Source organism: Mus pahari, chromosome 19 (genome assembly GCF_900095145.1).
Source record: "Mus pahari chromosome 19, PAHARI_EIJ_v1.1, whole genome shotgun sequence".
Classification (NCBI taxonomy): Eukaryota; Metazoa; Chordata; class Mammalia; order Rodentia; family Muridae; genus Mus; species Mus pahari.
Genome location: NC_034608.1, coordinates 42,670,691 through 42,681,450, shown reverse-complemented (window position 1 = coordinate 42,681,450; position 10,760 = coordinate 42,670,691). Strand labels below are relative to the sequence as shown.

Here is a 10,760-nt window from a genome sequence, read left to right as displayed (position 1 = left end):
AGGGGGAAAGATGTAAGGGAGAGGCAATAAGAAATCAAGAGGAAGAGGAGGGGCCAAGCAGCCCCTTTTATACTGGGCCAAGCCTACCTGGCTGTTGCCATGTAACTGTGGGGAGGAGCATACCTGGCTGCTGCCAGGAACTCTGGGGGTGGAGTTTAGACAGAATACCAACAATGCTGGCTATTGGTTTGCTGTATATTGCTTTTATTATGGTTAGGTATATGCCTTGAATTCCTGATCTTTCCAAGACTTTTGACATGATGGGGTGTTATAGTTTTTCAAAGATTTTTTTCAGCATCTAATGAGACGGTTATGCAGGGTTTTTTGTTTTTGTTTTTGTTTTTTGAGTTTTTATAGTGGATTATGTTGATGTATTCCCATATATTGAACCATCCCTGCATTCATGGGATGAAGTCTATTATAATGGTGAATGATCGTTTTCATGTGTTCTTGGATTCGGCTTGCGAGAATTTTATTAAGTATTTTTCATCAATATTCATAAGGGAAATTGGTCTGAAGTACTCTTTGTTATGTCTTTGTGTGGTTTAGGTATCACTGTAACTGTGGATTCTTGGAACAAATTAGGTAGTGTTTCTTCTGTTTCTATTTTTGTGGAATAGTTTGAGGAATTTTTGTTATTAAGTTTTCTTTGAAGGTCTGATAGAATTTTGCACTGAAACCATCTATCCCTGGGCTTTTTTGGTTGGGAGATTTTAAATGTCTGTTTCTATTTCCTTAGGGGTTATGGGACTGTTTATCTGATCCCAACTTAACTTTGGCACCTGGCATCTGTCGAGAAATTTGTCCATTTCATCCAGCTTTTCCAGTTTTGTTGAGTATAGCCTTTTATAGTAGGATCTGATGATGTTTTGGATTTCCTCAGGATCTGTTGTTATGTCTCCCTTTTCATTTTTGATTTTGTTAATTAGGCTACTGTCCCTGTGCCCTCTAGTTAGTTTGGCTAAAGGTTTACCTATCTTGTTTATTTTCTCAAGGAACCAGCTCTTAGTTTTATTGATTCTTTGTATAGTTCTCTTTGTTCCTACCTGGTTGATTTCAGCTCTGAGTTTGATTATTTCTTGCCATCTACTCCTCTTTGGTGTCTTTGCTTCTATTTGTTCAAGAGCTTTCAGAAGCTGCTAGTATAGGTTCTCTTCAATCTCTTTACCAGGGCGTTATTATCATATTAGTGCTATGAATTTCCCCCTTAGCACTGCTTTCATTGTGTCCCATAAGTTTGGATATGCTGTGCCTTCATTTTCATTAAATTCTAAAAGGTCTTTAAATTCTTTATTTCTTCCCTGACCAAATTATCATTGAGTAGAGAGTTGTTCAGCTTATGAACAGCTTATGGGTATGTGGGTTTTCTTTTGTGTTTGTTGTTATTGAAGACCAGCCTTAGTCTGTGGTAATCTTATAGAGTACACGGGATTAATTCAATCTTCTTGTTTCTCTTGAGGCTTGTTTTGTGTCTAATCATGGTCAGTTTTGGAGAAGGTACCATGAGGTGCTGAAAAGAAGGTATGTTCTTTTGTTTTAGAGAGAAATGTATGTATCTGTCTGTTAAATCTATTTGGTTTATAGTTTCTGTTAGTTTCATGGTGTCTCTGTTTAGTTTCTGTTTCCATGATCTGTCCATTGGTAAGAGTGGGGTATTGAAGTCTCCCACTATTATTGTGTGAGGGTCAATGTGTGGCTTGAACTTAAATAATGTTTCTTTTATAAATGTGGATGCCCTTGCATTTTGGTCATAGATGTTCAGAATTGAGAGTTCTTCTAGGTGGATTTTTCCTTTGATGAGTATGAGGTATCCTTCACCATCTTTTTTGATAACTTTTGGTTGAAAGCCTATTTTATTGGATATTAGAATAGCTACTCCAGCTTGTTTCTTGGAAATTTTTTTTCCAGACTTTTACTCTGAGGTAGTGCCTGTCTTTGTCACTTAGGTGGGTTTCCTGTATGTGACAAAATGCTGGGTCCTATTTACATATCCAATCTGTTAGCATATATCTTTTTATTGAGGAATTGAACCCATTGATGTTGAGAGATATTAAAGACCAATGATTGCTGCTTCCTGAAAGTTTTTGTTGTTAGAGGTGGAATTATGTTTGTGTGACTATTTTCTTTTGGGTTTGTTGTGAGAAGATTAATATTCTCGGTTTTTCTAGGGTGTAGTTTCCCTTCTTGTGTTGGAATTTTCCTTCTATTATCCTCTGCAGGGCTGGTTTAGCAGAAAGATATTGTTTAAATTTGGATTCGTCATAGAATATCTTTGTTTCTCCATCTATGGTAACTGAGAGTTTAGCTGGGTATAGTAGTCTGGGCTGGCACTCGTGTTTTCTTAGAGTCTGTATGACCAGGATCTTTTAGCTTTCATAGTCTCTGTTGAGAAGTCTGGTGTAATTCTGATAGGTCTGCCTTTATGTTATTTGACCTTTTTACCTTGCCACTTTTAATATTCTTTCTTTGTTTAGTGCATTTGGTGTTTTGATTATTATGAAGCAGGAGAAATTTATTTTCTGGTCCAGTCTATTTGGAGTTCTGTGGGCTTCTTGTATGTTTATGGGCATCTCTTTCTTTAGGTTAGAAAAGTTTTCTTCTATGGTTTTGTTGAAGGTGTTTACTGGCCCTTTGAATTAGGAATCTTCACTCTCTTCTATACCTATTATCCTTAGGTTTGATCTTTTCACTGTGTCCTGGATTTCCTGTATGTTTTGGGTTAGGAGCTTTTTGCTTTTTGCATTTTCTTTGACTGTTGTGTCACTGTCTTCTATGGTATCTTCTGTTCCTGAGATTCTCTCTTCTAGCTCTTGTATTCTGTTGGTGATACTCGACTCCTGATCGATTTCCCAGGTTTTCCATCTCCAGGGTTGTCTCCTTTTGTAATTTCTTTATTGTTTCTGTCTCCATTTTTAGATCCTGGATAGTTTTGTTCAATCCTTCACCTGTTTTATTGTGTTTTCCTGTATTTCTTTTAAGGGTTTATGTGTTTCCTCTCTAAGGGCTTCTGCCTGTTTACCTGTGTTCTCTTATATTTCTTTAGGGGAGTTATTTATGTCCCCCTTAAGGTCTTCTATCATCTTCATGAGATGGGACTTTAGATCAGAATCTTGCTTTTTAGGTGTGCTAGGGTATCCAGGGCTCGCTGTGGTGGAAGAACTGGGTTCTGGTGTTGCCAAATAGCCTTGGTTTCTGTTGTTCATGTTCTTGTGCTTGCCCCTTGCCATCTGGTTATCTCTGGTATTAACTGGCCTTGTTGTCTCTGACTGGAGCCTGTCCCTCCTGTGAGCCTGGTTGTATTGGACCTCCTTGGGTCAGACTCTCTGTGGGTATTGGAGAGGGTCTAGCACACCTGATCTGTGAGCCTGACTATGGCAGACCTCCTGGGAGTCAAGCTGACTCTGGGTGTTGGCAAGGTTAGGGGAATGGAGCTCATGTTCTATTCCCTGGTACAGTTATGGACAGGAAGGAAGGTGTGTCTCTCTGGCAGTGCAGGAGATCCTGTGTCCTCTGGGTCCCAGGGGGAATGGGTCGTTCCCAGTTAAGTTAGGTATTGAGGCTGGGGTTGGGGGAGTCATCTGTGAGCCTGATATTTAGAACTCCTGGAGGAAGGGGGTCAAACTGTCTCTGGGTATGGGCAGGACAGGGGTGGGGGCTGACCACAGGATCTGCTCCTGGGTATAGTTGTGAAAAGGAAGCTATATGTATATATTTTTAAGTATGAAGATCTGTTGCTTATTTGAGTTCTCTTAAATAAATCCCTTTGTACTATGACTTTCCCCATTCCCTATGGCCTGCTTTTCCCTTTATGTGGTAGTTTAAATAAAAGTGTTCTGCATAGACTCGTGTGTTTGAATGATTGGCCCATAGAGAATGGCACTGTTTGGAGGTGTGGCCTTTCTGGAGTAGGTGTGGCCTTGTTGGAAGAAGTCTTTGAGGTCTCACATGCTCAAGCTATGCCCAGCATAGCACACAATTGCTTCTGCTGCTTGAGGGTCAAGATGCAGACCTCTTCACTCCTTCTCTAGCACAGTATCTGCCTGAATGCTGCCATGTTTCCCGCCATGACAATAATAGACTAAACTTCTGGAACTGTAAGCCAGCCCCAGTGAAATGTTTTTTCTAAGGGTTGCCATGGTCATGGTGTCTGTTCATAGCCAAGCATCCTTAACTGAGACACTTTATTTGGCTGGTATAGTCTGCCACGTTTATAGATCAGGGTCTGATGAGTCAGCCTTGCTGTTGGTCTCTGTGTTTATTACTTGCTGTAATGCTGCTACAAAGTATCTAACTGAGGCAAATTGAAAGATGGGTTCATTTTTGGCTCACATAGCCTGTCATGGTAAGGAAGAGGCACAGCTGCAGTTGGTTGCACTGCATCTGTGAATCAGGAAGCAGAGAGTGCTGGCTGCTTTTTATTACCTCCCTCTGTCCCTCTGTCCCTCCGTCCCTCCCTCCCTCCCTCCCTTCTTTTCTTTCTTTCTTTCTTTCTTTCTTTCTTTCTTTCTTTCTTTCTTTCTTTCTTTCTTTCTTTCTTTCTTTCTTTCTTTCTTTCTTTCTCTCTCTCTCTCTCTCTCTTTCTTTTCTTCCCTCCCTCCTTCTCTTCCTTCCTTCCTTCCTTCTGTCCTCTCTCTGTCCCTCTGTCCCTCCGTCCCTCTGTCCCTCCGTCCCTCCGTCCCTCCCTCCCTCCCTCCCTTCCCTCCCCTCACCTGCCCTCCCCCCTCTTTCTTTCTTTCTGGCCTCTGTGTGCTGATCCCCAGGAAATGCTCCTCAGGGGTGTTCTTTGGGAGGAGAACCCTCTTGTCCATGTTCTGTGCTTAGGCATTCTCCTTCTGAGGTGAGCTTGAAGGGAAAAGACCCAAAGTGAGGCCTTTCCCTTGGGAAACCTTCCCCGTTGTGCCAGTTTGGAGCAAGAGATTTAAACCTGACAGAGCTAATCTTTAGGAATTCAGGCGCTCCCCTATAAGTGCTTGCCTAGTTCTGACTTTGCCTGCATCATTAAATCTTTCCCTTCCCTGACAAACAGCATGACTTCCAACTCTGCCTTCTGCTCTTTCTGACTTTAGCCAGGGTACAATAAACAGTAAACATAACATACAGCCTGAATGTCCTTGTCTTACTATGTCTTCTACCAAACAAATTAGTCTGTCACTACAGAATTTAGCTTCAACTGAGTTTTCAGAAATGAACAGAGTGCATCTGGAATGTTTGCCATAATCTTATAGGAACCTGTAGCCAAGTTCCTAATCATCGTCCTTGCAGTCTTTTAAAACCTCATGAGCCAGGTGCCCATTGCCCACACTCCTCTCAGCATTCTGAGCTTCAAAATTCCCACCAGAATGTCATTCTCAGCCCTGCCTCTAACATCCCAAGGGTCGTCCAGCTCCCAGCTCCAAGGTTTTCCCATATCCCTCCCGTGGGCCACTTTTAAAGGCCTACAGACAACCTTATATCAGCAATAACTCCATTTCTGGTGTCAACTTTGTATGCTAGTTACTTTTGATGAAAGCTTGTCACAAAGATGATGTATCTGTAAGCGCTCACTCACTACAGAGCATATAGCCTCCCTCCAGGTGTGATGAAAACCGATATCACCACCTACCTTTCCAAGAGGACTTCTTAAGATAGATGACTTGAAAATAAGACTCAGAAGTCTTTGTATGATTTACAATCATCAGGCATGAAGCTCATTGCTATGTATAACAATTACCATTTTGCCCGACTATATTCTCATAGATTCGAATCCTTACTATGGGTAATATGACTTCTGATTTTTCTAAATGTATCTTGTTTTTGGTCCATGCTTTCAATTTCACGGTCTGACTGCCTATTTTTTTTTTCTCATCTTTGTCTTGCTTTGCTTCAGTTTTGTGTAGGGGCAGTATGCAGAGAAACTAGATTTTATATTAATTCTAGCGGTTGCGATTCTACTAGAGATTGCAGCGACCATGGGGTGAGTATTCATCTCAGCAATATGGCTTTATCAATCCAATAAGAAGGCATTATAACTGACTTGAGGTTTTTGCCAGTTTTATTGTGTATGGTGTCATTTATCAAATTTATTATATTATATATTATATTAACTGCAGCTTACTTTATTATATCATTTATTATACAACATATAAAATGATTACATATTGTAAATATAATAAATATGTTATATTTACTATATTTGTTATAATTTGTAACTCCAGACCTCTCTTCTTAAGGAACTTGCCAACTAGTCACAGAATATAGTTCTAGGTATATAAAATGTTTGGTGAATATATGGAGTGAGAATGTTCAGAGAGTGCATCCTTGTATAGCCACAGAACTATACAATCCTTTGCTTATGGAGACAAGGCAAGAGGCAGTAAACGGATGCTGTCAGAAAGTCATTGCCAGCCTTACTAGAATCTGGGCTGTCCTGTGAAGCTAGAAAGTATTAAGTGACAAGACAATTAGCTGGATGTTATTGGCAGCTGTAGTATGTGTAGTGCGTGGGTGTGGTTATAGGGAAGTTGAAAAATTAGGTAAAAAACTGAAAAAGGTAACTTAGCTACAGAAACTTAAATATATTCTCTAAAGTATGGACAATTATAAGAGGAGACTTGGTGAATTTGTATTTAAACTAAATTTCCCAGAATATAGTGCTATATGGTACTGGGTTCTTTGTTTTAATTTATGCAGATTTGCAACAATTTTGAGCATTGCCATTGTGATAAAGGATATAACCCTCCTTTTTGTGAGGAACATAAGGGACAGTTTGGAAGCGTTGATGATGGACATAAATATTATGTTGAAGGTTAGCATTCTTTAAATTTTATTTATTAAATGTAGCATGTCAGAGGAAAAGTTAAAGGTCCAAGTCTTTATTACATAGTAACTAATATAGCAAATATGGCTTTTCATAAGGTTAAGAAACATGGACCATACAGTTTCTTAGATATTTTTCCCTATTAGTACTGAGATTGCACATTAAGATCAAAGCAGAATCAGCAATTTTAATTTTAATTTTCAACTGGGAGTAATGGCAGCAGCCCCTAAGGATCATAGAAATGCTTCCCAGATAATTCTTCTTTTAAAGGATAGGACATGTTTGTAGCTGATGGGTTTTCTGTCCCTTATTGCTCCCTTTGGCCCAAATTGACAGTGTCTCTGCTGGCATAGCTCTGTCCCCTCTGGTCTAATCCCAGATTCCTGGTCTCTTCAGAGATGGCTGATTAAATCCAAGATTCCCATCATACATACGTACATACACACATACATACACACATACATACATACATACATGTAGGTATGTATGTAGGTATGTATACACAAACACACACATACATATGGTTTTTCTAAGAATTCTTTAGTATCCTTTAGAGAGCACACTTCCTTTTTCAAATATGAGCAAATATTTCAAATATTTCAAATATTTCTTCTTTGAATTGACTTCTTTCTTCTGTCTTTGAACTCTTGGATTTTGCTATAAGCAATCTGGAGGGTATATACTACAACTTCAACATTTTCATTTAGAATCTCCTCTGGTAAATATTCATTTGCAGGGCTTGGAAAATTCCATCCTTTACAAGCCATTAAAGTCCAGTTTAGCTAAGAGTTGTGCCTGTGACAGTGTTTCACTGAAGGCTAGCATGTTCCTTGCTTCTGTCTGAGACACCACTAGACTCTGACTTTAATGTTGGTGAGTCACCAATGTTCTATGCTTGATTCTTTTTTTTTTTCATTTTTTTATTAGATATTTTCTTCATTTACATTTCAAATGCTATCCCTAAAGTCCCCGATACCCTCCACCTGCCCTGCTCCCCTACCCACCCACTCCCACTTCTTGGCCCTGGTGTTCCCCTGTACTGGGGCATATAAAGTTTGCAAGACCAAGGGACCTCTCTTCCCAATGATAGCCAACTAGGCCATCTTCTGCTACATATGCAGCTAGAGAAATAAGCTCTGGGGGTGCTGGTTAGTTCACATTGTTGTTCCTCCTATAGGGTCACAGACCCCTTCAGCTCCTTGGATACTTTCTCTAGCTCCTCCATTGGATGGAACTATGTTCCATCTAATAGATGACTGTGAGCATCCTCTTCTGTATTTGCCAGGCACTGGCATAGCCTCACAAGAGACAGCTATATCAGGGTCATGTCAGCAAAATCTTGCTGGCATGTGTCTGTGTGTCTGTCCTTGATTCTTTATGCGGTTTCTAAGAAGATGCAGACTTCCTCACAATTTCTCCTCCCCCCCCCCATCAATCATCATTCAAATGATTTTAAAATGCAATTCCACCAGCAGCTCTTTGGTGTCAGTTGATGTATCTCCTAGCCTGCCTCTCACTACCACTCCAGCTTTGCTCTTGCCTTGCCTCAGCGCTGTGGCCACACTCACAAGTATTCCTTGGGACAAGAACCCTATTCTAAGTACCAAACCTGCACTTGTTGGGCTTCTTTGAACAGGCAGAAGGAACAGATATGCACGAAGATAGAACAACTGATTTTCCACCTTTGGTATACTTGAAACTGGCTCACAGTATTATGTAGACTGCATAGGCCTTTAGATCTACAGGGAATGCTGAAAAACTAGAAAGGAATTGAATAAATCTTTGTAATTGCCTTACCGTCTAGGAAATTACCAGGTTGCATATTAATTAATATGTTGTATATACATGAATACATGGATATTTTACACACACACACACACACACACACACACACACACACACACACACACACTAAAAAAGAGGGCTGCAGAGATGGCTTACTAGTTAAGAGCACTGGCTGCTCTTCTAGAGGTCCTGAGTTCAATTCCCAGAAATCACATGGTGGCTCACAACCATCTGTAGTGGGATCCTTGTGTGTCTGTTTGAAGAAAGCTACAGTCTGAAGATGAGCTACAGTGTGTTCATATACATAAAATAAATAATTCTTCTAAAAAAGAGGGTATGAACTTGAAAGATAGCAAGGAGGACTTGGGAGAGCTTGAAGGACAGAAAGGGAAAAGGAGATGGTGCAACTATACTCTCAACAGGGAAAAAGTAATTAAAAGAAAAACCCTAACACTTAATAATATAGATTGGTCTAATTTTAATGTTTTTTTTTTAAAAAAAATATTCTGCAGTATATATGAATGAGGTGGTTAGTGTTGAGGAATAGTTCTGGTAATGATATATTTTCTACTTTTCCACTTGTTTAATAAAATCTCAAGACACAATTTAAAACTGGTGTTTTTTCCCTTCTAGATGGTAAAAGCTATAAGCAGTCAAGTCATAGTAACCTTCCAAAGCAACGGCTCCAGCTCATTCTCTATATATCTCTACCCTTACTTGTGATTATTTCAGCCATAGTTATAAAGCAAAGCAAACTGAGTCGTATATGTGGCAGAGAAAGAAGTGAAAGCAACAGGTACCTATTAGATAAGCACATATATCTACTATTATTGTATCAGACGAGTCAGGACAAAATGATGGTCTTCATTAAACGTAAGATTACAGTCAATGCAATGCAAAGAGAGGCACAGGCACACGTTGCCAAATGGATTGATTTCCATCCCTAAAACCACTCACTTCATCACCAACATCCCTGAGAAAGACAGCATTGCTGCAGGCATCCTAGAGGCAAGTTTAGCCACTGGTCCTGTCAGTTAGCCATGTTGTCCTGTTGTTAGGCTTACATCATGAAGAACTATAATATTAAAATAAAAAGAAAAGTCACAGTCTAAATTTATTAGCCTAACTGTTTGTGTGACTTATTCACATGGTAATTGGGTGAATTCTTGAGAGCATCAGACTGACAGACAAGAGACAACATGATGACACTTAGCATCTGAAAACTCGGTTTTATGTTACAAGTTTTGCATGCAAAACTATGATACCCTGATCAACTGACACAACCTCTGTATACTTGTAGTGATTTTTGGCAACTGTATAAGCATGAAATGAAGAAGGCTCTCCAATGTATCCCAGATCTCTAGGAACATATATTTAAAAGCAAAACCATCGTGTTCTCTGGCACCGGTTACAGAGATAGCTAACATTATGTTGACCGCCAATGTTTATTTCATAGTATTTTGCCATAATATTTTCCTCTGGTTTTACTTTTTCAGAATTTATAGGAAGATTCAACAGAAACATTTTTTTCATGATAAGGGGAAAGCATATTTAAAAATAAAAAGAAAATAACAGAGTTTTTAAAAGTAGAACTATACATTTACTTCACAGACATAGTAAAAATAATTATTAAATAGTACTTAGAGCCAGGCAGTGGTGGCGCATGCCCTTAATCCCAGCACTTGTGAGGCAGAGGCAGGTGGATCTGTGAGTTCGAGGCCAACCTGGTCTACAAAGTGAGTTCCAGGACAGCGAGGACTACACAGAGAAACCCTGTCTCGAAAAAGAAAAAAGGAAAAAAAAATAGTACTTAGAAACAGAAATGTCTGCCACTGGATTGGGGGAGATGGTTCAGTAAGAAAAATGTTTACCATGTTACCATGCAGACCCAAGTTTGGATGCTCAGCCTCTGTATAATATAACCTTAGTGCAGTGGCGTGTGCTGGTAACCCCAATACTCGGCTAGGAGGCAGAGATGGGAATCTCTAGGGTGCTGCCCAGGCCATCCAGAGGAGAAAATGAGCCCCAGGATCAGAGAAACACTGTGTCCCCCCCCCTCTCCCCCACACTCAGAAAAAGTGGTGGGATGATTGAAGAAGATATTGCCACACATGTGCACACTCACACATACGCACTCTCTCTCTCTCTCTCTCTCTCTCTCTCTCTCTCTCTCTCTCTC

General features: G+C 39.9%; 1 protein-coding gene across 1 annotated transcript in view; it reads left to right on the top strand.

The window, feature by feature from the left end:
- The window catches only part of LOC110336231 (disintegrin and metalloproteinase domain-containing protein 5-like), a 55,224-nt gene that overhangs the window by 31,680 nt on the left and 12,784 nt on the right, over nucleotides 1–10,760 (top strand). The window contains exons 16-17 of the mRNA XM_021218690.1: nucleotides 5,867–5,953; nucleotides 6,670–6,784. Of these exons, the coding sequence (XP_021074349.1) occupies nucleotides 5,867–5,953; nucleotides 6,670–6,784 (202 nt within the window). The remainder of the gene's footprint in view (nucleotides 1–5,866; nucleotides 5,954–6,669; nucleotides 6,785–10,760) is intronic.